This window comes from Myotis myotis, unplaced genomic scaffold (assembly GCF_014108235.1).
Source record: "Myotis myotis isolate mMyoMyo1 unplaced genomic scaffold, mMyoMyo1.p scaffold_m19_p_8, whole genome shotgun sequence".
Taxonomy (NCBI): Eukaryota; Metazoa; Chordata; class Mammalia; order Chiroptera; family Vespertilionidae; genus Myotis; species Myotis myotis.
Window position 1 is genome coordinate 10,190,459 of NW_023416390.1, and position 23,985 is coordinate 10,214,443.

The following is a 23,985-nucleotide window of genomic DNA, read 5'->3' on the forward strand; positions in this document are numbered from 1 at the left end:
GATCTGAAGAGTCTCTCTGGTGGTCCTGTATCCACAGCTACAGATGTAGGCTGACCTTCTGTGGCATTTCCATGTCCTAAACACTTCAAAATGGGAGCAAACCACAGCTTTGCTCAGCAGGACAAAGTCCCAAACCTCCTCTCCCCCATCAAGCAGGTTTTATATTTTCATCATATTTTTCTTTCTTTTTTTAAAACCATAAACCTTCCTTGGTGAATTCTGGCAGGATATGGCAAGGAAACTCAAGCCAGTGGCTTCTTGACCTGAGTAATGACGATCTGGTGGGTGGGGCGACACTGACCAGAACATGGCATGAGAGAACTTTCTGGGATGATGAAAATGTTCTATATTTTGTTTTGTGTGGTGGTGACAAAGGTGTATACGATTGTCAGATTTTATTAAACGGAGCATTTAAACTCTGTGCATGTTACTATATATAAATTATGCCTCCACTTTTGAAAAATGTTTAAAGAGGAGGATTCTGAGATCACAATCAGTTCATCAGTCAAGAATGCCATAATTAATCGGTGATGTCTGCCAGGGACCAGGGGGTGGGGGGAGATGTCAACATAGCTATCACAAGTTTGCTATTCCTGTGCTTAACTGATCACCCTTAGAGAGTTCCTGCATCATTTAAGTGGTTATAATATTAACTCATCCACCTTAAAGGATTATAATGAGGTAAAAGTTCTTGTATCATAAAAATCCCTGGCCAAGTGTAAGATGTTACTATTCGCATTTGTTCCCCGTGATGTCTGGCACAGGGGGACTGAATCTGGCAGCAAGTTCTCCCTGGCTGAAACGAAAGTCAGCAGAGCCAGGTATTTTTAAAATGCCAGGCTCCCCGTGAACACGGACGTAGTTTGTCTCTCCCGTTATTCATGTTACAAACATAAATGACAACGCCGATTTGTCAAGCTGGCTTTCCCATTGCCGCGCAGGGCCACTAAAACGATTTCCACAGGCTGACCTAAGTCATGTGTTTTCTTTTGAGGCTCTTTGTCCTTTTCTGATGCTCAAGCTCAAGATGGGGTCTGGCATTTCTCATGTTTCCTTCTCCTTCCAACTGCAAGCCCGGAGGGGCCTTTTAGAGCTTTCCTCCGTGGGCTCTCGGTTTATGTCTGTTGGCGGAGGCATCTGTTTCTGGTGTCGCCGCCCCTTCAGGAGTCCCTGGATTACTGATGAGGATTGTGCTAACCAGCCTGTGTCAGTAGGAGGTTTGGGGCTCAGCAGCCATGCCGTTTCCTGACTGGTGTCCCCACAGAGGGAGTAGGTCAGACCCTGGCCACTGTACCTCTACTTTCGAAGCCAACCAGAGAGCCACATCCTCAAGGTCTCTTGCAGACATGGCCCCCTGGCACCATGTGCAGGTCAGTGGGTAAATGGGAGGAGGTGCACCCTGAGCTGCCCCGCCTCACACTCTGGTGTGAGAGAGAACTTTCCATCAAGGCTTAAAACACCAGCATGTCAGGCCCATTTTGTGTTAAAGCAAAGGTGCGCAAGCTCAGTAGCATGCAAGGCTCTCTCATACCGGTCGCCCTTTATTCTTCCCCACATTTGCAGAGCGACAAGAGCGTGGGGAAGAAGGGAAGTCCTGCCTTCACTCTGGCTCCTCTCAGCAGCCCCATACTCCACGTCCCCAGTAGAACTTTCTTCCCAGCCTTCCCCACTCAGAGACTTCAGATCCTTCCATTCAACCCCTCTCTTTTACAAGGTGAAGAAAAAGAGGCCCCAGGGGCAAAGTAATTTGTCCAAGATTATTTAGCCAAAAGCAGAGCTGGGACCAGAAGCCAGATCCTCCCCTGGCTCCACATTCTTCACAACATTCCTTAGTTCCCCTTCCAAGGTGATCCTCGATCTTCCAGAAAGGGGAACTGTTAGGCCTCTTCCTCTGAAAGATGGCGGCTCTCCAGCACAATCCACTCAGGAGTGAGACCGACACCCTTCTGCTGAACTGAGATCCCAAAAGCACTCTGTAAATAAAGGCTTAAAAGCGAAAACAGGAAATGGTTGGGGTTTAGAGAGAGTTGTCAGATTTATTGCGGGGGGGGGGGGGGGGAGGACTAAACTTGCAATATTTGGTACATATTTCTACTAAAAAGTATTCATTGCTCATCGGAAATTCAATGCTAACTGGACATCTCATGTTTTATTTGGCAAATCTGTTGGGATAAGGGGGATGAGCTGCAGGGTTTGCCAGTGCCCACTTGGCGGTTTGCCATTTCTTCTGCACCAACAAATAGACGGGACTAGAGGAAAACTGAACATTCCTCATGCCAGACTGTCATAGTCTTTTCTCACAAACTCTGGCACTAGCCAAGGCCCTATTCTTTGTACATTAGTGCTACCCAGTTATCTTTTCCCATCTCCCTTAGTAAAGGCGACTTCTGGATCAGGTATATGGAATCAGTTAGGGAAGCCACTTGATCTTTTAGGTGTACAATGGTGATCCACCCCCAAAATGGAAATATTGCAGTCCATTGTTCAGTGTTTTTACATCCTAGGCCATCAAAGTCTAAGAATATTAACTGAAGATAGTAGAGTTTTTGAAGAAAGAGGGCTTAACGCAGTGGCAAAGTGGGTTGCCATCTGTGGAAGGGAAGAAGGTCCTACACAGGGGCATTACCTGGGTGAGTTCACCATTCCCAAGACATGGATGGCCCAGAAACTCAATCTCTTCAGTGCCCCCGGTTGTGCCCCTGAATCAACTGGTCTCAGAGATGTCGATTCATATTAACAAAGTGCATAGAGACTGACGTATAGGCTAGAGTATTAGTTTACAAAGAGAAGTACAATTGCCTGATCAGCATATTTCCTGTAGATGAATTACATGGGGATCAGGTTATGAACAAATTCCCTGGTGCTGGAATCAAAACTCAAGGGAGATGTATAGCGGGGATAGTTAATGGCATGAAGCTCCGAGAACCTGCCATTTTCTTCTCCATTCATTTGCTAAACTAGATTCTCAACTTATCCAGAGCAGATCCTTTTCCAAGGACAGGGATTGGTTAGGCATTACCATTGTTTGTGGACATTTTCTTTTTAATTTCAGAAACATTAACTTTGTGGTAGGCTTTTCTTCTTGCCTTGTCTTTTCTCACAAACTCTAGTACTAGCCAAGGCCCTATTCTTTGTCCATTAGTGCTATCCAGTTATCTTTCCCATCTCCCTTAGCAAAGGCAACTTCTGGCTCTTTTAATACTTCAAGTTCTCAAGAATAATATTGACAAGTAAAATCTCTATAGCACTGAACAGATTAGGGACAGCTCACAGTAATTTTCAGTCCAGTCATGAGGTAAGTCTTATTATGTTCATTACAGAGATGAGCAAATAGAAACTCAAAGAGGTTAAGTGACTTGCTCAAGATATACACCTAGCAAGAGAAAGAACAGTCATTGCAATAGAGAATTCTGCCTCCTAAGCCTATACTTTTTCTTAGGATATTGCCACAAAACCACCAGATTAAGGAATGTTAGATGGAACAGACTTAAGAAATCATCTAAAATCTAGAGTCTAGACCTGCACTGTCCAATACAGTAGCCATTAGCTACCTGTGGCTATTTAGATGTAAATTAGTTAAACTAAAATTTTAAAACTCAGTTTCACAATTGCACTACCTACATTTCAAGTGCTCACTAGCCACATGCAACCAATGGTTACTATATTGGACAACACATATAGAATATTCTATTGTTGCAGAAAGTACAGACAGTGCTGGTCTAGGCTAACTAACACCCTCATTTTACAGATGAGGACAATGAAACCCAGAACCCCTAGACCTTATTTTGGGAAACCCCATTTTAAGGTGTTAAAATCCAAATATTTAAGACCATATAATCAGCATGTACCTTGTAGAATCCAAAATGGAGGGAAGACAGCAGGAGATGGTATTTGGAAGTACACCTGCAAGGTGTGGCCTCACGTTCTTTGGTACATTAAGGTGACTGTCTTGGAGCAGCACAGGGTGCTTGGTGTATCCTGACAAGTAGTTATTGGTAGAAATAATGGTCACTCAATTAGAGGTCTTAGAGATAACACTAGTCTTGGCTTTGAAGATTGTCCATTAAGAAAGACACAATCAGGCAGAAAACAATGAGACAATATAGAGTAAGTGATTAAATATGTTGGCTATTAGAGCCAGATTCCAAGCCAACTGACCTCTCTGGGCCTCAGTTTTCCTCATGTATAAAATGGAGATGACCATTCCCTCCTTTACCTCACAGGATTAGTTGTGGGAGTTAAAGGGGATAATGCAGTATCTGGCACATAGTAAGTGCTCAAGAAATGTTATAGACCTCCCCAGCTTATATCTTTAAAACATAGTTACTAATTAACTGCAATGCCCAATTGCCCAATTGCCCATGATCACAGGACCAAAAGTCAATTTGTTAAGAAATAAGAACAGTTCAGTCTGTAACTTGAACCCTGACTGACGGCTTTATTGGTTTTAACGTCATTTCCCCCTTGGCCTCCCTCTCTTTGCCAGATACTCTATTTGGAAAAAGAGCAAAAGTCCTGGCTACAAATCTCAGATCCCCCAACAATGTGATGTTGACTAAGTCATTTATGCTCCCTGCATCCTTAGTTTGCTCATCTGCAAAATGCGAGCAACGGTATATGCATTCCACCCTCTCTGGGTTGTTGTGAAAAAATCACAGGAGAGAAGGTAAAAAAAAAAAAAAAAAAAAAAAAAAAAGCTTTCTAAGAGCTCTAAATTGCTACCACAATTCACATTATTCGGGTAATCTGAATCCATATTTGAAATATAGAGAGACCAAGTTTTGTGATCTCCTCTCAAAACTGAACCTTCTGATACTTTCCTTACAAACCTGTTTCTACTAAGCATAAACAAATGAGCCAGCACTGATGTTTACTGAGAAGAATCTTGGTTTCCCTCGCATAGATTGAGTCATATAATCAAAATCACCGGGGAGACAGCCAAAGGGAAGAATGCCTCTTTATATCCATTGACCCACAGTGTCCCCTCCCCCAACTTAGAGTCTGGCATAGGGGTGCAGCTATTTGGCCCAAGTTTTACTTCCTCTACCCTCAGAAATGTGGTTCTAGGTTAACCTGACCAGGAAGGATGGACTTGAAAAAATAAGTCCTTTGGGCTTAACCCCAAAGGATCATTGTAGAACACACAAAAAGGTCTTTAGTGCCACACTGTAAGGAGTTGAGGTCTTCTTGGGGGCAGGCCTAATGTGGCCTTGGGCCTCCTCAGATTGAGGGGTCCCCAGGGCTCCTCAGGCTTCACTGGGCCACAAAAACCTGAGTAGCCCCCTCTGAACCTGAGCCTGAGTCTGTATCTGTTCCACCAACACTCTCAGCATCAGCTCAGCCCCAAAGTAGCCTTAGGAACCCATGGGCAGAGGCAGGAGAGCCGTAGGGAGGGAGTAGCCCCACAAGTGGGCATGGGCTCTGGACCCAACAGCAGCAAGGATGGGCATGACGAAGGTTGGAGAGGATAGAGGGAAGGTGAAGCTGGCTGGGAGCCTCCAGAAGTCCAGCGCTCCAACACACACAGAGATTCTGAAGGCTTCCAGAGCCCCTGGTTGAAAGACAACCCCACATTGTTCCACCCAGCTGCATGCTGAGAGTGGAGGTGTTACGAAAGCAGCTCCATACAAAGGTTTGCCAGACTGTTCCAGCAATAAATCTACTTTGAGTAAGTGGTGAAAATAGCTGCAGGACCCTTTAAACCATCGATGAAAGATTCGTTAACCATGCCGGAGTCATCTGTTGACTCAGATTCTTCCTGAGGGTTGTGCAGACAGGGTAAGTTCGGAGAGCTAAACAGCCAACCCACCACAGTGCTCTTGGCAGAGGTTTTCCCACAAGTAAACAACCAGCAGCCAGCCAGGAAATCAAGGGCTTCAGACCCAGTGTCTCAACGACAACAGAGCAGGGCTGCAGGCCCCTCTACCATAATCACACCCCTGTCATTCACTCATCCCTCGCAGTTTACAGAGGGCTTGGTCACATTCATGACCTGATTTGAGCTCCATACAACCGTGCAAAGAAGTGAGGGCAAGAAATCAGTATCCCCATTATACAGAGGAGGAAACTGAGTCCAAGAAAGGAAGACTCAACCCTTGAGGAAGGGCAGTTCTGTTCCTCAAACCTGGCTGGCACTAGCAGAAATGAGGCAGGAGCAACAAGGGCCTTGATCAACACTTTTGCTCAGAAAAGCAAGAAGACAGGCAGCGAACAAGACTATGCCAATCCCAGTGTTACAAACTGACCTACAGTTCACCTTTGTCGGGCAGTAGGGCTCGATGAATGGGAAGCTGGGGCCGGTGGACCCAGGGACCACGGCTCAGTTGCCAAGAACCACAGCCATCAGGGGACTCACTTGCCGCCACTCAGGAAGCAGCCCAGGTAGGAAGATGAAACCCAGGCAGAGGTACCATTTCTAATGGACTCCCCTCTGTCATTGCTCTTCTTGACTTCAGAGGAATGCACCCTCCCTTCGCCATTTCGTGGGGTCCTCCAGAGAAGAGTCCTTTGAACCTATTGACCGCTGTTTCCCAAAGTGTCACCTGTAGAGCCCTACCATTGCCAGATACTCCATGAAAAATAAAAAGGGTTTCATGGCCAAATACATTTGGGAAATGCTGCATACCATCTTCTCCTTGTGTGGAGGTTCTAGCCACCAAATACTATCCTCTCCAGTGCACACTTAACTACAGACCATTTCTGAGAAATTCTGTAGGTAAAGTAGCCAGTTTAACTTTAACTCATGGGTTTCCAAACTTATTTAATCACAGATCTTCCCTAGACTGTTCACATCATCTAGCTGTAGTCTCTAGAAGAAAAAAAAAAAAAAAAGCTCTTGGCCGCAGAATTGGAAAAGTCTTGGTTCAAGTCCTATATCTTCCTAGTTGTGGTGAGCCTGTCCAGGAAATTTAATTAATTTTGAGCCTGAATGACCTATTCTGGGAAATGGAGCTGTCATCATACATATCTCACAAGGTTACTGAGAATTAAATGGGTTAAAATGTAAAAATGCTTTCTGAAGTCTAAGGCGTGTGTGTGTGTGTGTGTGTGTGTGTGTGTACAAAATGACTGGTTCAGAGCAACATAGACAACACATGCAACTATCTATACTAATAATAGCCTAGGTGGTCATCATGCCCTCATGCATCACACCCTAATGTCATCACAAAATGGCTGTTACAAGATGGCAATCACAAGAGGGCCATGCTCACAGTGGAGGTGGGGCCCGGTTGAGGAGGTGGGTCTCAGCAGAGGAGGGCAGTTGGGAGCGATCAGGCTGGCAGGCAGAAGTGGTTAGAGGCAATTAGGCAGGAGTGGTTAGGAGCCAGTGGTCCCAGATTATGAGAGGGATGTCCAACTGGCAGTTTAGGTGAAAAAGTCAAGGTAAGGTAAAAGTGCAATGATAGGAACTTTTAAATAAACTATGTTGTTTTATTAAACACAGTTTAATAAAAACCAGCAGTCGGACATCCCCCGAGGGGTCCCAGATTGGAGAGGGTGCAGGCTGGGCTGAATTTCGTGCACTAGGCCTCTAGTCTTAAATAAATGTGTTTGACTTGAATAAATGTGTCAGATGCCAATGAGAACAGGCAAGGGGGAGTATGCCACATAATGGAAGTGGAGAGGAAAGAGGAATTTCATGGTGGATAAAGTCAATGATACTACTATTTCATTTTTATTTTTATTTATTTATTTTTGCACTGTTGGCATGCCCCACTTGTTCCCCCAAACATGGAGTCTTGTAGCCCAGGTAGGTAAAGGTGGGGCTCTTGGCCGTTCCCCTGCTGTGGCCTATCCACACATCCTGCCCACTCCAAGCTTTCCCCTGGTCTCACTCATGGAAGTCGTCAGGCAAATTTTTTACCTACAAGGGACTGTGCATCTTCTATCAAGACCCTGTGGGTAAAGATGGAAATCCGAAGGTAGTGGTGCTTTTACATGGCTTTCCAACATGCTGTCACCCATTCTCACACGATTGATGAACTTCTTTGTATTTTCTCAAGGTCTCACCCCAGTCTTTGGGCCTTACACCAACCCTCTGACAGTGAACTAGCTATGGGACATGTGGGCAAGGATACGCAACAATGGTGGGAACTTAGTTATCAACAGTCTCTTATAGTATATCAACCAGCGGAAGAAATTTAGAAGATGTTGGGTGGGAGCTCTTGCCTCTATAAGTATTTCCATTCATTTTATCTGGAGCCTTTGGATCTGGTGAATCCCTATCCGAAGTTTTTGGAGCTGTAACAGGAAAACGCTGCCGTGGTCCAGTGTTTATTCTGGATGACCACATTAGCTGCTACCCACAGCTAGAGGATAACATGGGCTTCTTGAATGCATACATGGGCTTCCTTCTGAGCTGCAAAGAGTAGCTTCTCTATATATTACCACCCCTACTCCCTTATCTGTTGTGTATTTCATTCAAGAAGAAATGCTCTAACGAGGTTCTAGCCACCAAATACTATCCTCTCACAAAAGTCCACCTGCCTCATATTGGTGAACAGCATACAGCAAAAAGCCAGCAGAAGCTACAACTAAGAGTCACCTAAGAGTCCACCTCCCATTCCTTTGACATCTCATCAGATATATAGACTTGCCTTTGTCTTTATGTTATTAGGAAATTCTGATGAGCACCACTACTCAGTGATGCAGAAAGACAGACATTATTTTGCATAGAAAAGAAGAAGGAGGAGAAGGAGAAGAATGCTATCGGTCAAAAGTCAAGCATGGTTAAATGTCATTCTTTCTCTCATCCATAATAAAATGTCTTATTATAACAAACAGCATTAGAGATCTTGCTTTTATAACCATGTTTTTCTTCCCCAGCTACAGGGGAGATTTCTTCCTTGGAACCACAAGTCTAGCCACAAGTTCTGACTGTTACAGGAGCCTGCTCTGCTCCTTTACAAAGTCTGTTGACAGAAATGTGTGTCTGTCTCTCCCTAGGACACGTCGATAGAGAACCACCATCGTATGCAGGTTTCAAAAGAAAACCACAATGAAAAAACACAGCAAACCTCCAGGGCCTTTGAGCATGCCCACATTGATCACCCTTGGCTCATGAGTGACAAACCCCACATTACATTCTATGGCAACTCCTTCCACAATTGGAAGGCAGATCTCAGCGGTAAGAAGCCAAATGTCTTGCTTGTAAACCTGAGTGAACCTAATCATGCAGAGTTCACTTGAGAACACTGAGGCCAGCTGAGTGTCACTTCCTCATGCCACTCAGCTTAGAAAATAACAGTCAAGGGGCAGGGCAAAAGGGGTCAGTGGGGGGAAAGAGGATATATGTAATACTTTCAATAATAAAAAAATTTTTAAAAAAAGAAATAACAGTCAAGCCTGGTCGATGTGGCTCAGCGGTTGAGGTCGGCCTATGCACTAGGAGATCACCAGTTCAATTCCCGGTCAGGGTACATGCCTGGGTTGCAGGCTCGATCCCCAGTGGGGGACATGCAGGAGGCAGCCAATCAATGCTGATGATTATCTCATTGATGTTTCTATCTCTCTCCTTCTCCCTTCCTCTCTCTCTAAAATCAATAAAAACATATTTAATAATAATAATAATAATAATAATAATAATAACAGCCAAAGTTCAATTGGAGGTGGGAATGAGACTGACGGGCTCTTTGTCTAGAACTCAATGGCAAACATTCTGCAATCAGACTGCCGGGGTTCAAATTCCACCCCCTCCCCCTTTTCTAGCTATGATCTTGGGCCTGTTATTTAATCTGGCTGAGGCTCAGTTTCCTCATCTGTAGAATGGGGATAATGATAACACTTCCATAAGTCTACTGTGGGGATTGAGTTAATGTATATAAAATACTTTGCGCAATTCTTGTTCCATATTTAGCACTCAATATATACCAACTATTATTATTACCATTCTCTCTATCACCTCACTCAGCCAGCAAGACCCCAACCAGATTATGAGATGAGGGCTCCCTGAACCCACCTCATCCAAAGCCATGGCCGTCTCAGTGCTCCAGCATTCTCTTTGCCTCTTCCCATTAACCCCAAAATGATAGCAGTTGAAAGCCAACTTGTCCCTCCCCATACCTGCAACTAATAAATTCTCATTCCCATCCTGTTTCTACAGACAAACAAGCGAACATGAAACTCCACACGGGCGGCAGCAGCCACTTGTCACAGGAGCCTCCTGCTGAAAGATGTGTTTTCCCTCCTGTGGCCTCTGCCACTGACTCAGAAAAACACACACCTGGGGAGCTGAAGAAGAAAAAGGTTGTGTGTGTGTGTGTGTGTGTGTGTGTGTGTGTGCCCATGCAAGCATGCACTTAAAAGATTCATCTCCATTTAGGAACAAGGTGACTCAAAGGGATGTCTCAAACAGAGAACTAGCCCTACCCACTCTGACCTCACCATGTGGAGCTGGAAAAAAAGCTGTAGTGATAAATGTTGAAAATAGTGAAGTCCAAGGAATTTTAGCTGCCCCTAATTGTACCTTAAAGCATTTGATGTTACTGCACTCTCTAGTGGCAACAGAATCCTTTGTTCTACTAAGGGGCTGGGGGTTATCTGTAAATGAGTAAGGACAGAATTTGAGCCCAGCCAGCATGACTCAGTGGTTGAGCATCGACCTATGAACCAAGAGGTCATGGTTCGATTCCCGATCAGGGCACATACCCGGGTTGCAGGCTTGATCCCCAGTGTGGGGCATGCAGGAGGCAGCCGATCAATGATTCTTTCTCATCATTGATGTTCAATCTCTCTCTCCCTCTCCCTCTCTCTCTGAAATCAATAAAAATATTTTTTAAAAAAGGACAGAATTTGAATTTGTAAGCAATAGATCCACTTGAAACAGAAAATGCTAGAGATCTCGAATCCAGCAATGGTTTTGCATAATGGAGGGTCTGTCACCTTTGAAAATGTAGAGTAAATTTACAGATTTATCAGTCCCTTCAGGAGTCAAGGACACCTTCTTCCTTAGCGATGTCCTTCGCTGTCTCTGGCCTGGCCCTGCCTTGCAATTCTATCTGGGTTTGGGGTAGTTTGGAGGCACCTATGCTGAGTGGGAACCCACAGGGGACCCAGAATGCTCTGCCCCAAAGCAGCTGTGTGAACTTAGCAGGTCACCCCCCCTCTCTGAGTTTCAGTGACCTTGTCTGCATGATGGATAATATTGCCAACCTCATATGCCTAATGCAAGGAAGAAGGACGTGATGTGTTTTGGTGAAAGTATCATGTGTCCGACTGGGAAGGGCAGTTAATTGTGGAGACTCGTGTCATCTGAAGTGGCCCCCGAGGAGCCACGGGCACTCCAGGTGGTTCTGGTGCCAATGAGGGAGGCTGTTTTCAGTCTATGCAGGATTTTCTCTGAGTTCCTGTGTCCTGACCTTAACCTTTCCAACCACCTGAGCAGGGCTTCCGTCTTCCCAGGAGGAAGCAGCAGGCCTGAGGCACGTCCCCAATCTCACACCAGGTCATCCCAGAACTGAACCAGCCCAGCAGACAGGAGTCCCTTCCCTCAACCCACACGCATGGTTTACAGAGGAGAGCAATATTTTCCACTACATTGAAACTGTAAATTTTTAATTAGAATAAAGAAATTAAGGCTTGGCTTGTCAGCCCTACCTCACACAAATCATTTGAGTTTCCACGTAGATTTCTCAATGCAAACCTTGTCACACAGAACGCACAAGGTCAGTATTCAGAAAGGGGCAGTTGGTGGGCAGCTGGCACCGGGGCAGTGAAGGTCTCCAGGAACATAAGGATCCTATGTGCGTGCGTGCATTTGGTCAATCATTTTCTTACTGTCTCCAAATTATAAATATTAACTCTGCATATATTGGATTGAATTTCCTTCCTTATTCAACTCTAAACATGTAGGATGCCTACGTGTGTTTCTGATCGTTTTTCTCTTTTTGAGCATTAAAAAAGTGAGGAACGTTTTTATTTTTCCTCCTGTGAAACTGAACTCCCCGAAACCCAGCACACATATACATTTCATAGAGCCAAGTTCTCCTGTTAAAAGCTGCAACTAAAAGGAGAAATTTTCGGCAACTTCTGAATAATTGGAAACAGGAGACTCTAAGTACCACTCCTGGAGTTTCTGACTCTGTACACACACACACACACACACACACACACACACACACACACACACCATTTGGGGGTTTGTTTGTTTTTTTGGCCACAAAAACTGGGCTAAAGTTGTGGCTGATTCTGACAGACAGTGATTCTTTTTAGCTAAGCTCATATTACAGAAGAATAGAGATACATAGATTTTCTGCTAGTGGCGATATGGAGTATTAAACCCTAATGAGAGACATGTCTACTCTCAAAGAAATACAGAAATGAACCCAATTCCAAACACTATGGTAACTACATATCACTAGCTCATTTAATCCTCATGGCAATTTTTTGAGGTCGATAGTATGATCACTCCCATTTTACAGAGGAAGAAATTGAGGCCTAGAGAGGTTGTGTAAGGTAAGCAACCACAAATGTGTATTCCTCTTTTCCGCTCTTTCTTACCTAAATGGTTGCATAACTAATGTTCTGCTCCTTGCTTTTCTCCCATCCTTGAGATTTCCCCCCTCCATACTTAGAAATCTCAGCTATATCATTTCAATCTGGCTTAGTTCCCCCAGTTGCAAGAGAAGGAAAGACTATCTTTCTTCTCAAAGGCTTTTGAATTGATCACGTTGACACTTTTGAGAAGAGTCAGAGGCTGGATTAAGGAGGGCAGAGCCGAGTTCCCACTCTAGTCAGACTCCCAGGTCCCAGGTTGGTTAGCTTTACTTCTCAGCCCTGGGGGCCCACCAGCAGCTCTTGGTGCTAGAGATCCAGTGAGATCAATGCCATTTGTCCCCTGCAGGCATCAGGGTTTGAATGCCTGCCATGTTGGTCTTTGTTTTGTTTTTTAATTTTCTCCAGGCTTCAAAGACCTTGAAATTACCTCCTATCTCCCAAGAACCACCCAGAGTCCTGGACCCCCTGAGGAGTCGATTTAAAGCCAGAGAGCCCCCAGCAGAGCTCCTCATCTTCCCAGTGGAGATTCATTTCCACAGCCGGCACCCCTCAAAGGAGAAAGTGCACAGAAGAGGTAGGTCCCCTGTGGGTGGGTGCTCCTGAGGGAGCTCAGGCCGGCCAGGAACAAGTTTCAGAAACCTAACTCAAACTGTCTTAAGCAAAAAAGAAATGCATTTGCTCATGGAGTTGGGGGTTGTGCCAGGATGAACAAACTCCAGGCTCAACTGAGGTGGATCCAGGCCTCAGAAATTGTCATCTGGGCGCTATTTGTCTGACTCTCTCATCTGTTAGCCTTCCCTCTCAAGCAGGCTGTCCCCATGTGGAGGTAAAGATGGCCTCCTACCTGTTAACCCCAGTCAAAAGGAAGCTGATGTAGGACAATCGGTAGATCCAGACTGTGTGATGTTGTTTTAGGGGATAAAGAGGAGACACTGAAAGTGTTTTACTCTTTTTCTAAAGCAGGGGTCCTCAAACTACGGCCCGCGGGCCACATGCAAATACAAATATTGTATTTGTTCCCGTTTTGGTTTTTTACTTCAAAATAAGATATGTGCAGTGTGCATAGGAATTTGTTCATAGGTGTTTTTTTTTAAGCTATAGTCAGGCCCTCCAACGGTCTGAGGGAAAGTGAACTGGCCCCCTGTTTAAAAAGTTTGAGGACCCCTGTTCTAAAGTGTTGAGGCCTTTCTAATGTAGCTATTTTTCTTGTATCTTTTCTACTTCGGTACACTTGGTGTGCTGGGTCAATGGCTAGTACTGTATTGGCTCTTGAAAACACTTTTAAATCCCAATTCTGTCCTGATGTTACCAGATGCTACTATACTTGAATGGTTACTAAAACTGCACAGTGCTGTTTAAAAAAATTTTAAAAATAAAGGCTATGTCTCTACACGCTCTTGCAAAAGTACTAGAATGGCCTCTGATTGAGTTACGTGCCCACCCTGGACCCAGTCACTATGGCTAAGGCTATGAGCTGCTCTCCTTAGCCAGGCTTCAGCCCCGTGTCCATCCATGGATGCAGGGAATGGACACAGCTCCACCCAAACCACATGGTGCAAGCAGAGAAGAGATGGGTCCCTCCAAAAAGAGGCAGCTGGCAAAAACCACAGGCATTCACCACAACTTGGCTTCCTCCTCATCTCCCAGGTGCTGCGCATGCTGAGTCAGGACCAGAAACAGAAGAGCCCAGTCCTCCCCAGAGGCCTCCCCTGAAGCACGCGTCCTCAGAAAGGCTGGCGGAGTTCACAGTGCATCTCCCAGCGGACATGGGCAGGGCCACACTCTCGCCTCAAGGTAGCTACTCCCACTCTCCAGCATCCCCAGGAGTCTCAGCCAGAGGGAAGCCAGGCGAGGCCCACAAGGGTCCTCAGCCATGGAGAAGGAGGCTGGAGGGGAGGTGGCCACTAGACGATGGCTTTTGTTCGGCCAGCAGCTGCCTTAACCAACACGCAGCGGTAAAACCAGCCTGGTGCCTAGCTCATCAGTTGCTCATTAGATCATCCCCCTACTAATACTTAATAATCTCTGGTCGCAGATATAAAACAGCACCAAACTGATTAAAACTTTGCTGTATGCTCTATGGTTTATCCTATGCTTTTAACCAATACAATTTCATTTCTAATCTGTTTAGGAATATGTAGTTACTCATTAAAAAGTCCATGTCAATAATAAAAACCTTCACTCCGATCTTTCGATACATCCTATGACCATTTGGAATTACACTCATGGATGTGTACTTGCATGTGTTGGATAGGTGGGAAGTAACAGGCCACATGTAGAACGCTCCCCATTCTCAGAAAACTGAGCCTCCTTTCCAAAGAGCAAGTGCCTGATGGCAGCATCACAAGTGCCAGGTGGTCTCCGACTGGTGGCCATCAGGAGTAGAGGGTGGGCATTAATATTTAGGGCGTTCTGAATTCCTCTGTGCCAGGCGCTGTCCTTCATGTTTAACACATCGTATCTCATTTCCTCCTTACAGCAACCCTACCCTCCTTTCACAGATTAGAACACGGGAGGCCTGAGAGATAAGCCATTTGTTTGGGGCCACACAACTCTCAGTGGCCCAGCTGGGATTGGAGCCTGGCCTCCTGGTGCCAGGATCTCTGTTCCTCTTACTCGTGACACTGCACTCACTGCTTTTTAGAATAAACAGAACGACGGACCCAAGCCAGGACCTTCTTGAGACATTTTGGTTTTGAGAGTTTCCTTTAATTATTGGGGCAGGGGCTTATTTATTCTGTCTGTTAAGTGAGAGTCAATCATCCTAAAGACTATAAAGTTTGCTTTAAAAAAAAAAATCAAGTATGGGCAAGGGTTGCTGTCTGCAAACAGGTGAGAAAGGAGTTTTCCAGCGGCGGGCCACGCCTTCGGGTGCACAGCCCGAGCCACGGCAACGCCGGTGACATGTGTCTTGGGCATGGCTCACCTCGCACCGCCCTCCACTTGTTTTGAGCTGCCATGTCCAGCAGGACCGAGTGTCTGGAGCTTGTCCCTCCTCTGCCACCCTGCCAGGGGGAAGCCAGCCTATAAGACTTCCCTAATACCTTGTTGCATTTTTCACGCAGAGCTTAGGGTTGTCTTCCAAGCCCATTGACATGGACATTTTTGAAAAGAATAGGCTCATTGCTTTACAGAATGGCCCTCAATTTAGATGTGTCTACCTCCTTGTGATTAGACTCTGGTCAAATCTGGTTTTTTGGCAAGAATAGCAGGTGATGTGTCCTCCTCAGGGTATCACACCAAGGGACACAAAATATCCCTTTGCACTTACTTCATTTGTTATAGCTTGTCCATTACAGGTGATGTTAAATTTTATCATGTGGTCGAAGGAGGCTAGATTTCTCCATCATAAATGCCCTTTTCCCCTTTGTATTGAACAAGTAGCTTTTGATACTTGGAGACTGTGTGGGAAGCCAGCTTTTACACACACAGCAGCAGCTTGTTGAACATGAAATAAAGACCACGCTCACAGAATGAGATTAAGACAAGGTCTCCATAACTTGGATTACCTGGGCCCTGACCGGTGTGGCTCAGTTGATTGAGCATTGTCCCATGCACTGGGAGGTTGCCCGTTTGATTCCTGGTCAGGGCACAAGCCCAGGTTGCAGGCTAGGGGACATGCAGAAGGCAGCCGATCGATGTTTCTCTCTCCCTCTCCCTTCCCCTCTCTAAAATCAGTAAAAATATTTTTTAAAGACTTAGTTTTAAGAGAGAGTTAGAGAAAGAACAGAGGTGGGCCATTGTCATCAACCCCACTGCCCTCTACCCACCCTCGGGAGGTGCTACTTTGTACCCTACGACCTTGAGGAGCCACGTGAGCGTTGGTTTGGCTTAGGGAAATTGCTCTGTGGTTGGACCTCATAGCCAATGACCCCATGAGTTCTAAAGAGGGGCTTCCTCCGTAAGAACCGGCAGACTCGGGGCTGGGAGGACCCTGCAGGCTCTCTGGTCTTTCCTGGGTATCAGGAGGCCATCAGTAGAGCGAGAATAACAAGCACCACAGCTCAGACCCTCCCCGTTCCTGAAGAAAGGCCACTCTTCGAGCCAAGAGGAGCTTCATCTTGGCCAGGGGAGTTACCTGGTCTCTGCCCCTTAGCACCATGTGGGGAGTTACCTGGCCTCTGCCCCTTAGCACCATGTGGGGAGTTACCCGGCCTCTGCCCCTTAGCACCATGTGGGGAGTTACCTGGCCTCTGCCCCTTAGCACCATGTGGGGAGTTACCTGGCCTCTGCCCCTTAGCACCATGTGGGGAGTTACCTGGCCTCTGCCCCTTAGCACCATGTGGGGAGTTACCTGGCCTCTGCCCCTTAGCACCATGTGGGGAGTTACCTGGCCTCTGCCCCTTAGCACCATGTGGGGAGTTACCTGGCCTCTGCCCCTTAGCACCATGTGGGGAGTTACCCGGCCTCTGCCCCTTAGCACCATGTGGGGAGTTACCTGGCCTCTGCCCCTTAGCACCATGTGGGGAGTTACCTGGCCTCTGCCCCTTAGCACCATGTGGGGAGTTACCTGGCCTCTGCCCCTTAGCAGGGCTGGAAGAGGGACAAACTCAAGAACAAGGGGAATAAACCAACCTGCACACTAGGGGCCATCAACCAGGTTAGAAAAGAGGCTGCCTCTCCTTCTTGCTGACTCAAAAGTTCTCTCACTCATGCTTTTTCTCCTTTTGCTTTTGAAGATGGAGACGCCGCAGCAGAGAAGGTGACCCCACCACTGTCCCTGATCGAGGGAAGAAAAAGTCCAGAGGGCCAGAGGGGCCCAGACGGCCTGAGGACGTCAGGCCACAGCAGCCCCGCAGGCCCCCCGAATGTGAGCCGTTCCCGGGGCGCACTCCCAGCAGAAGGACAAGGTAAACACCCCGGGGGCCTGGATGCCCCCAGCTTGGCTTGTCTGTGGCTTCAGGCTCATTTTAACCATCTTACAGGGCCACCAGGCAACTGTGATGTAAGCCGTCTGAACGCCACCGCATGGAAAGGGGGAATCGGCCGTGTTTCCAAAATGTCAGTGGGATTCATGTTCACCACGCATTTTCCTAGAGTCAGTACATGTTTAGGGGTTTGCTGCACCAGCACGTACTGCCAAGCTGCCCTACACTCTCCTCACGCCTGGCGGCAGCGTGCAATGACACAGCTCCCTGCACTCCTCAGGGAGAGACGCTACTGGGTCTACCAGACGGACTCAGCCCCAAGCCATGACTCCCCGGGGGGCCAGGGAGCCTGGTGATGCTACGGGGGTGGGGGGGTAGACCCCGGGAGAAGGCAGCCTCCGCCCAGGGCAGAGCCGAGGCCTGTGCACAGAGAGAGAAGGACTCCAATTTCTATTGAAGGGTGAGGTAGGGCCAGGCCACACCCTCTGTGACTTAGTTCTCACTCTTAAGAGCTGACAGTCTCAGAGACTAAGATGCTTCTACAAGAGCAACAATGCAAAGACAGTGCAGTAACCGCTTCCACAGGGCTTTGATCTAAAAGCAGCTCATAAAGCTAAAATTGCTTCGAGTCCAAATTGCCCCTGAAAATCCCAGTGGGAGGTGCCAGGCTGGAGACAGACAAGCCATTTTCTAGAAATTGCAGCCCAGCCAGCTCTCCCTCCCTCTTCGCAGCCTTGGGCTGCTTTCCCCGGTTGAGCACCAGATGAAGGAGGTGGTGTGTGCTTGGGCAGCAGACAATGTGAAAAAAGCATCTGTTAATGGCGGAATCACACTCAGGGATGCAGGAGACACTCTGAGGCACGTTGGGACTGAGAGCCACCAAGGCAACAACAGCTACCACGTCTTTCATTCTCACCCTTGTCAGCTCATGCTCGCCCAGAGACAGATGCCTCTATTTAACTCTCTCTCTCCCTTTCTCTCTCCCTCTCCCTCTCCCTCTGCCTCACCCTCGCCCTTGTCCTCGCCCCCCTCCTCTCTCTGTCTCCACACCCCTCCGAGCATGTATACTTGACATCTTATAAGCATAAATTAAACACATAGGTCCACAATTAAACACATAACTCCATTGTGTTTACAGCTTCCCTGCTTAAGGCTGAAATGGGCAGAATTAAGTTTCATTCCTCCCTGCAACGCTCTCTCTCTTTTCCCCCAAGACATGGTTGTCACTTACAAACCATTTCAGAGACAGAGCCCTTCTGTTGCAATCCCTTCCCTTTACACTTGCAGGGCAGTGGTGCTTTCTTAGTTTTGATACAAATGAGGCAAACACTGGCTACCACATGACAGCAGCAAGGGCACCCCTGGGAGGCTGTATAGTCCAGGACAAATCACACCACACACACACACACACACACACACACACACACACACGCACACACAGGCACACACAGGCACACACAGCACACACTCTCTCTTACCCAGCCATCCTTATAAAAAGCGAATCTCTAGAATGAATGCCAGAGCCATGACTATGACAAGAGTGCAGCCTGAAAGCTCAAGTGTGTAGGTTGGGTGTATATAAGTGAAGGTGTGGATGAGGGCACATGTATGAAGGCACATGCTAAGATGCTTATGTGGGTGCACTGTGTGTTTCTGTGCATTCATGCATACCTGTGTATGCATGTGTGTAGTTATGCAGGTATGCATGCATGTCTGCAAACAAGGTGTATGCATTGATGTGTATGTCCTTGTTCATATGTGGCACGCATGTGTACATGCATGCATACCTGCGTGTGGGGGTGCATGCTTGCCTTGTGGGCATGCCTGTATACATGTGTGTGAGTATGTGTGCACATCTCCGTATAAATATGTGTTTGTCTTCGTTCATGCACGCCATGCCTCTGTGTATATGTGTGTGTGCTTGTGTACTTGTAAACATTTACTTCACTGGTGGCCAACTCTACCCCTGACCCTTTGCCTTGGAGATGGGGAAGGTGAGGGTATACAAGCACCTTCCATCTTTCTAAGCAACTGAGGGAATCCAGCTTCCTCCTCCCCTTGGCCTGAGCCCCTGGACTCACTGAGCAGCCCCAGCATTGGTCTGAAGGCATGGAGGAGAGGGAGCAGAGGCTGGGATCACCAACCCTGTGCCCAGGGCTGAGCTACACACGCAAGGTGCCCGTCGCCGTCTCGCCTGGCCCCTATGGGCTGCTTGAGCCCCAAGGGGCTGCCTTTTCCAGACTCACAAAATCATGGTATAAGCTAGTGGCAGCCCCGCGCTGTTCATCCCCCCTTCACCTCCAGAGGACAGGCACCAAACAAGGGTCCTGCTCTCGAATCCCAGGCACAGGGCTGACCTTGGACTCCGGCGGGCTCTGAGCACAGCCGCCTTTTCCCACCAGATCCAGGCAGCACAGGCCAGGCTCAGCCGCCCTCCCTGCCCTGGGGCGAACGCTGCTCATGCGTGGGCTTACTTTCAAGAGGAGCCCAGAGACCCCTTGTTGCTGGGACCCTTGTTGCTGGGTCCATGGAGGAGACGTCTGCCTGTCCCTCCCAGGGCCGACCCAAAGCGAGACGCTCCTGTCAGGCGAAGGTAAGATGGTAAATCCCAGGTCAGCCTCCTTTTCACAGGGAAACGCTTTCCCTGCAGCTTCCAAAACTTCCCGGCAGCAGAGACATCATTAAACACAGACGCGAGTCAGCCAGTTTCTCCCTCTCGCTGACACAGAGGCGCTTCTGTAGCTCAGACATAATAACCCAATGTTTGCACAACAAGTTTCCTCTTGCTGAGCATCTGGAGAGAGGAGTCCCGTGGAATGGCTCGGAGGAGGGCTAATGGGCCGTGCTGATGCCTTGATGAGAAAGATAAAGCCCTTTTGGTATTTGCCCAAACTAAACACCACCTTTTCTCCTCTTTCCGAGCACCTTCCCGAGGTGGAGGTGGCTAATTGGTAATCCGATCAGGCATCCCTGTGATGTGTGTTGGTTCATTGCTGTGAATCATCTGGCTCTCAAGGCCGTTTCCAGAATCCCTTCTGGCACGTTCCCTTTTTGGGAACGAGATGTTGGCTCTGGGCAGCAGCCATTCGGCAAAGGGGGGAGGAAAATGAAGTCAGAGGGTGATGAGTCTCGACCACCAGGAACCATGAGGGTGTGTGTGCAGGAGCCGCACAGCCAGCAGGCCTCTGGCTGAGGGAAAGCGCAGTCTGCACTGGTTTGGAGGGTTATGTCATGGCTGGCTTCGTAAGGAGAGCGTGGGTTCAGAGCCAAGAGATTTGAGCAGCCCTGGCTTGTCCCCTATGTCGTCAGATGACTTTGGGTCGGTCCCTCGCTGTGTCCAAGTTCCTCATCCCCTCTGGAGTGAGAGACCTGCCTCCTCCACGGACAGCAGCTGGGACGTTCCCTGACGATGGCTGCCTTTTTCATGTTGTGTCCGTTGTTGCTGAACTGGCCACCTCGGACATGGTTTCCAGAAACTGGACTGTATTTGGTTCCAAATTCAGTGCTCAAGAACTTCCTCCAACATGACAGGAGTCCAAAAATAACTTGGTTCTGACGTGGGGTGGTGGGAGTCAGACAGGTGGAGGCCGCTGTCATTGTGACACAGCTGGTGCAACAGCTGGAAAGCACGTAGGAGTCGGCTCACCTGCTGCACATTTGCACTCTCCGTTCCAGGAGAAATCGCTCCCCTTTTGGCAAAGCAGAAGTCAGAAGCGGGAGAGGAACTATTTAAGTTTGTTGTCACATTGTTGATAGGATGTTTCAGTCATTTCAGTATCCCGGGCCCCTACCTAGCACAGTGCCTGACGCATACATAGCAGGATCACAATATGTGCTGGTGGAAAGTCTTTCAATAACTTTTCTACACAGAGAAAGAGAGAGAGAGAGATGACACTTATGCTGAATAAATGGAGCCTTGCCTGCCATCTTGTCCCACCCCATGAACATTAATCCAACTTGCCTTTCCAGCCCAAAGGCGTTCACTGTGAGCTTATTGAATGAATCAATCAATCAGTCAGCTAGTGAGTCAGTCACCGGCCTCTCTCTGGCCTTTCCTCCATATACAGTTGGTGGGTCTTTAGTCATTTTTAATGTTTATTTTTTAAATATGTTTTTATTGATTTCAGAGAGAGGAAGGGAGAGGGAGAGAGAGAGATAGAAACATCAATGATGAGAGACAATCACTGATCGGCTGCCTCCTGCACACCCCACCCTGGGGATCGAGCCTGTAACCCAGGCATGTGCCCTGATGGGAACTGAACCGTGATCTCTTGGTTCAGAGGTTGACACTCAACCATTGAGCCACACAGGCCGGGCTTTTATTTTTTTATTTGGGGGTGGGGGCACTTTTAGTCTTAATGGTGCTTGGATGGTGCCCTGTAAGGTGAGGTAGGACCTTAAACCCACATCTCCCTACAAGGTCCATAGAACAGATGTAAGCTTTCTAAGAGTCTATTAATAGGAAAAAGTTGTTGTTTTGTCTTATTTTGAGAAGCAGTTTACTGGGGAAAAAAATTTATTTCTTGCAAAGGATTTGCTCCAACCACACCAAACTCTTTGCAGCTCAGTTTGTTCAAATCCATCTTAATCACTATCCCCTACCTACCCATCCAATCGCATCTCCAACTATACTCAGGCTTACCCTGGCGATCGAGCCCCAGACATTCAGTCTTTCTTCTCTTATCTCCCAGCCTTTGGCCAATTCCCCCCAAATAGAATATAATTTAAGTTCCAGGGGAAGGCTTATCTTTTCTGGGACATTTTCCTTCATAAATCCATCTCATCGCATAGAACTGCCTGGATATAGCCTCAGATCATTGCTCTCTCTCAATCCCACTTTTGTGATTATTGTATTTATCCTCATCTGTTTTCTGTTTAGCTCCCAAATGTATGAGTCCTAGAGAACCTCTTATTTTTATTGTATGTTCAAGACATGCTTGTTGATTGACTGAATACCCCAGGTGCCACAAAGGAAAGTTCTTTGGGGATCATAGTTTGTTGTTTCATGGTTGTTGTTTTTTAATTAAAAAAAAAAAAAAACTTCAGTAAAAGGAATGAATATGATCTGTCTTGTCTTTCTGAGACTTTCAGACTTTGTCAACATCTATTTGGAAATAAATTCTTAGGCAATTAGGTCATGATATCTTGCTTTCAGACAGAATAGAGATGAATATAAACCTTCAGAAAAAGAAAAAAAAAGATGTGAAGACTGGAGATGGAATTTGACCGACTTGGTCACGTTGGGGCATTGCAACACTCAGAAAATTCAGAGGCTTAAAAAAAGAAAAGTTAAGTTAACTTGGAAGGATACAAGTTAAAACATTAGATATGACCTCTAAATTGCTTATTCTTGATTCAAGTATATTTGAATCTATTCTCCTAATTGCAGCAGCAGCAATAGAAGTTTTCTTTCAAAAGTTCTTCTGTTCAGAAGTTTTTTACTGCAGGAAGTTCAAGGATGGCTATGCTAATGATTTAGGACTTCAGGTCCCATGTAAATTTAAACTCCTGATCTCTTTCAGAATTTCCAATTAACACTTGTTCTTGTCCTAAGTGGATTTTCACCTCCAAAACATGTCCTGTTTTCAATAATTTAATTAGCATCCTTGTCTCTTGCAACTCGTGTTGGTCTGGTGGTTTTACAATACAGGGGGTGGGCAAAAGTAGCTATATAGTTGTGAGTATGCTAAACAGTCTATTCTCTGTATTATTATGTATTTATTAATTACTGTGCTATTTGTTATTATTCTTAACCTACTTTTGCCCATCCCCGTATGTCTACAAATCCTCTGACACTTGTTCCTTTAAAAGGGAGAGCCTAGCCCAGCCGATGTGGCTCAGTGGTTGAGGGTCGATCTATAAACCAAGAGGTCACAGTTCAATTCCCGGTCAGGACACGTGCCCGGTGTGGGGCGTGCAGGAGGCAGCCAGTCAATGATTCTCTCTCATCATTGACGTTTCTCTCTCTCGCCCTCTCCCTTCCTCTCTGAAATCAATAAAAATACATTTTTAACAAAGAGAGAGAGCTTAATTCTCCTCGTCTTGAGAGTGGGCTGGACATGGTGGCCACTGCGGGTAAGCATAGGACATAGCAGCTGCGAGGGTGTGTGGCTGCGCAGACTGCGTCATAGAAGGCACTCCGATTCCAAAATGGCGGCGGGTAGGTGGAAGCTGCGTTGACACGCTCGCAGGACCAAACTGGAATTATAACTGAAATACAGAAAAACCGTCCTGAGTAATCAGCTGAGGTCTAGCTGGCGAGAACCCTGATACCTGAGGACGAGAAGCGGAGACCGCAGGGAGACTGGTAGGAGGGGCGGAGGCGCAAAAGACTGGCCGGGCCCCACAGGCCGCAGCTGAAGTTCCCGAGAGCCATCTCAGCTGTGGGGGTTGCCACTGAGAACTCTGGGGTCTAAGCCCCAAGCTGGGCTCCCCAGCAGAGAGCTCCAGAACTGAGGCAGGTGCCCACGTAACATCTGGCTGTGGAAAGCAGGGGGTGCTATCTGCCAGGGAGAGACAGCGGCACCCTCTTAAAGGGCCAACACATAAAATTTCACGTGCAGCCACTCAGCTTGGGCCCAGGCAGAAGGAGGGCAGAGTGGACTGGAGCTGTGTGAGCAGA

At 47.1% G+C, this 23,985-nt stretch overlaps 1 protein-coding gene across 1 annotated transcript in view; it reads left to right on the forward strand.

Moving 5' to 3' along the window:
* Positions 1–23,985, forward strand: part of KIAA2012 (KIAA2012 ortholog) — a 94,797-nt gene that overhangs the window by 9,300 nt on the left and 61,512 nt on the right. Inside the window, 7 exon segments of the mRNA XM_036320829.1 lie at positions 8,947–9,127; positions 10,103–10,245; positions 12,901–13,069; positions 14,143–14,289; positions 17,175–17,345; positions 19,845–19,887; positions 19,889–19,956. Of these exon segments, the coding sequence (XP_036176722.1) occupies positions 8,947–9,127; positions 10,103–10,245; positions 12,901–13,069; positions 14,143–14,289; positions 17,175–17,345; positions 19,845–19,887; positions 19,889–19,956 (922 nt within the window).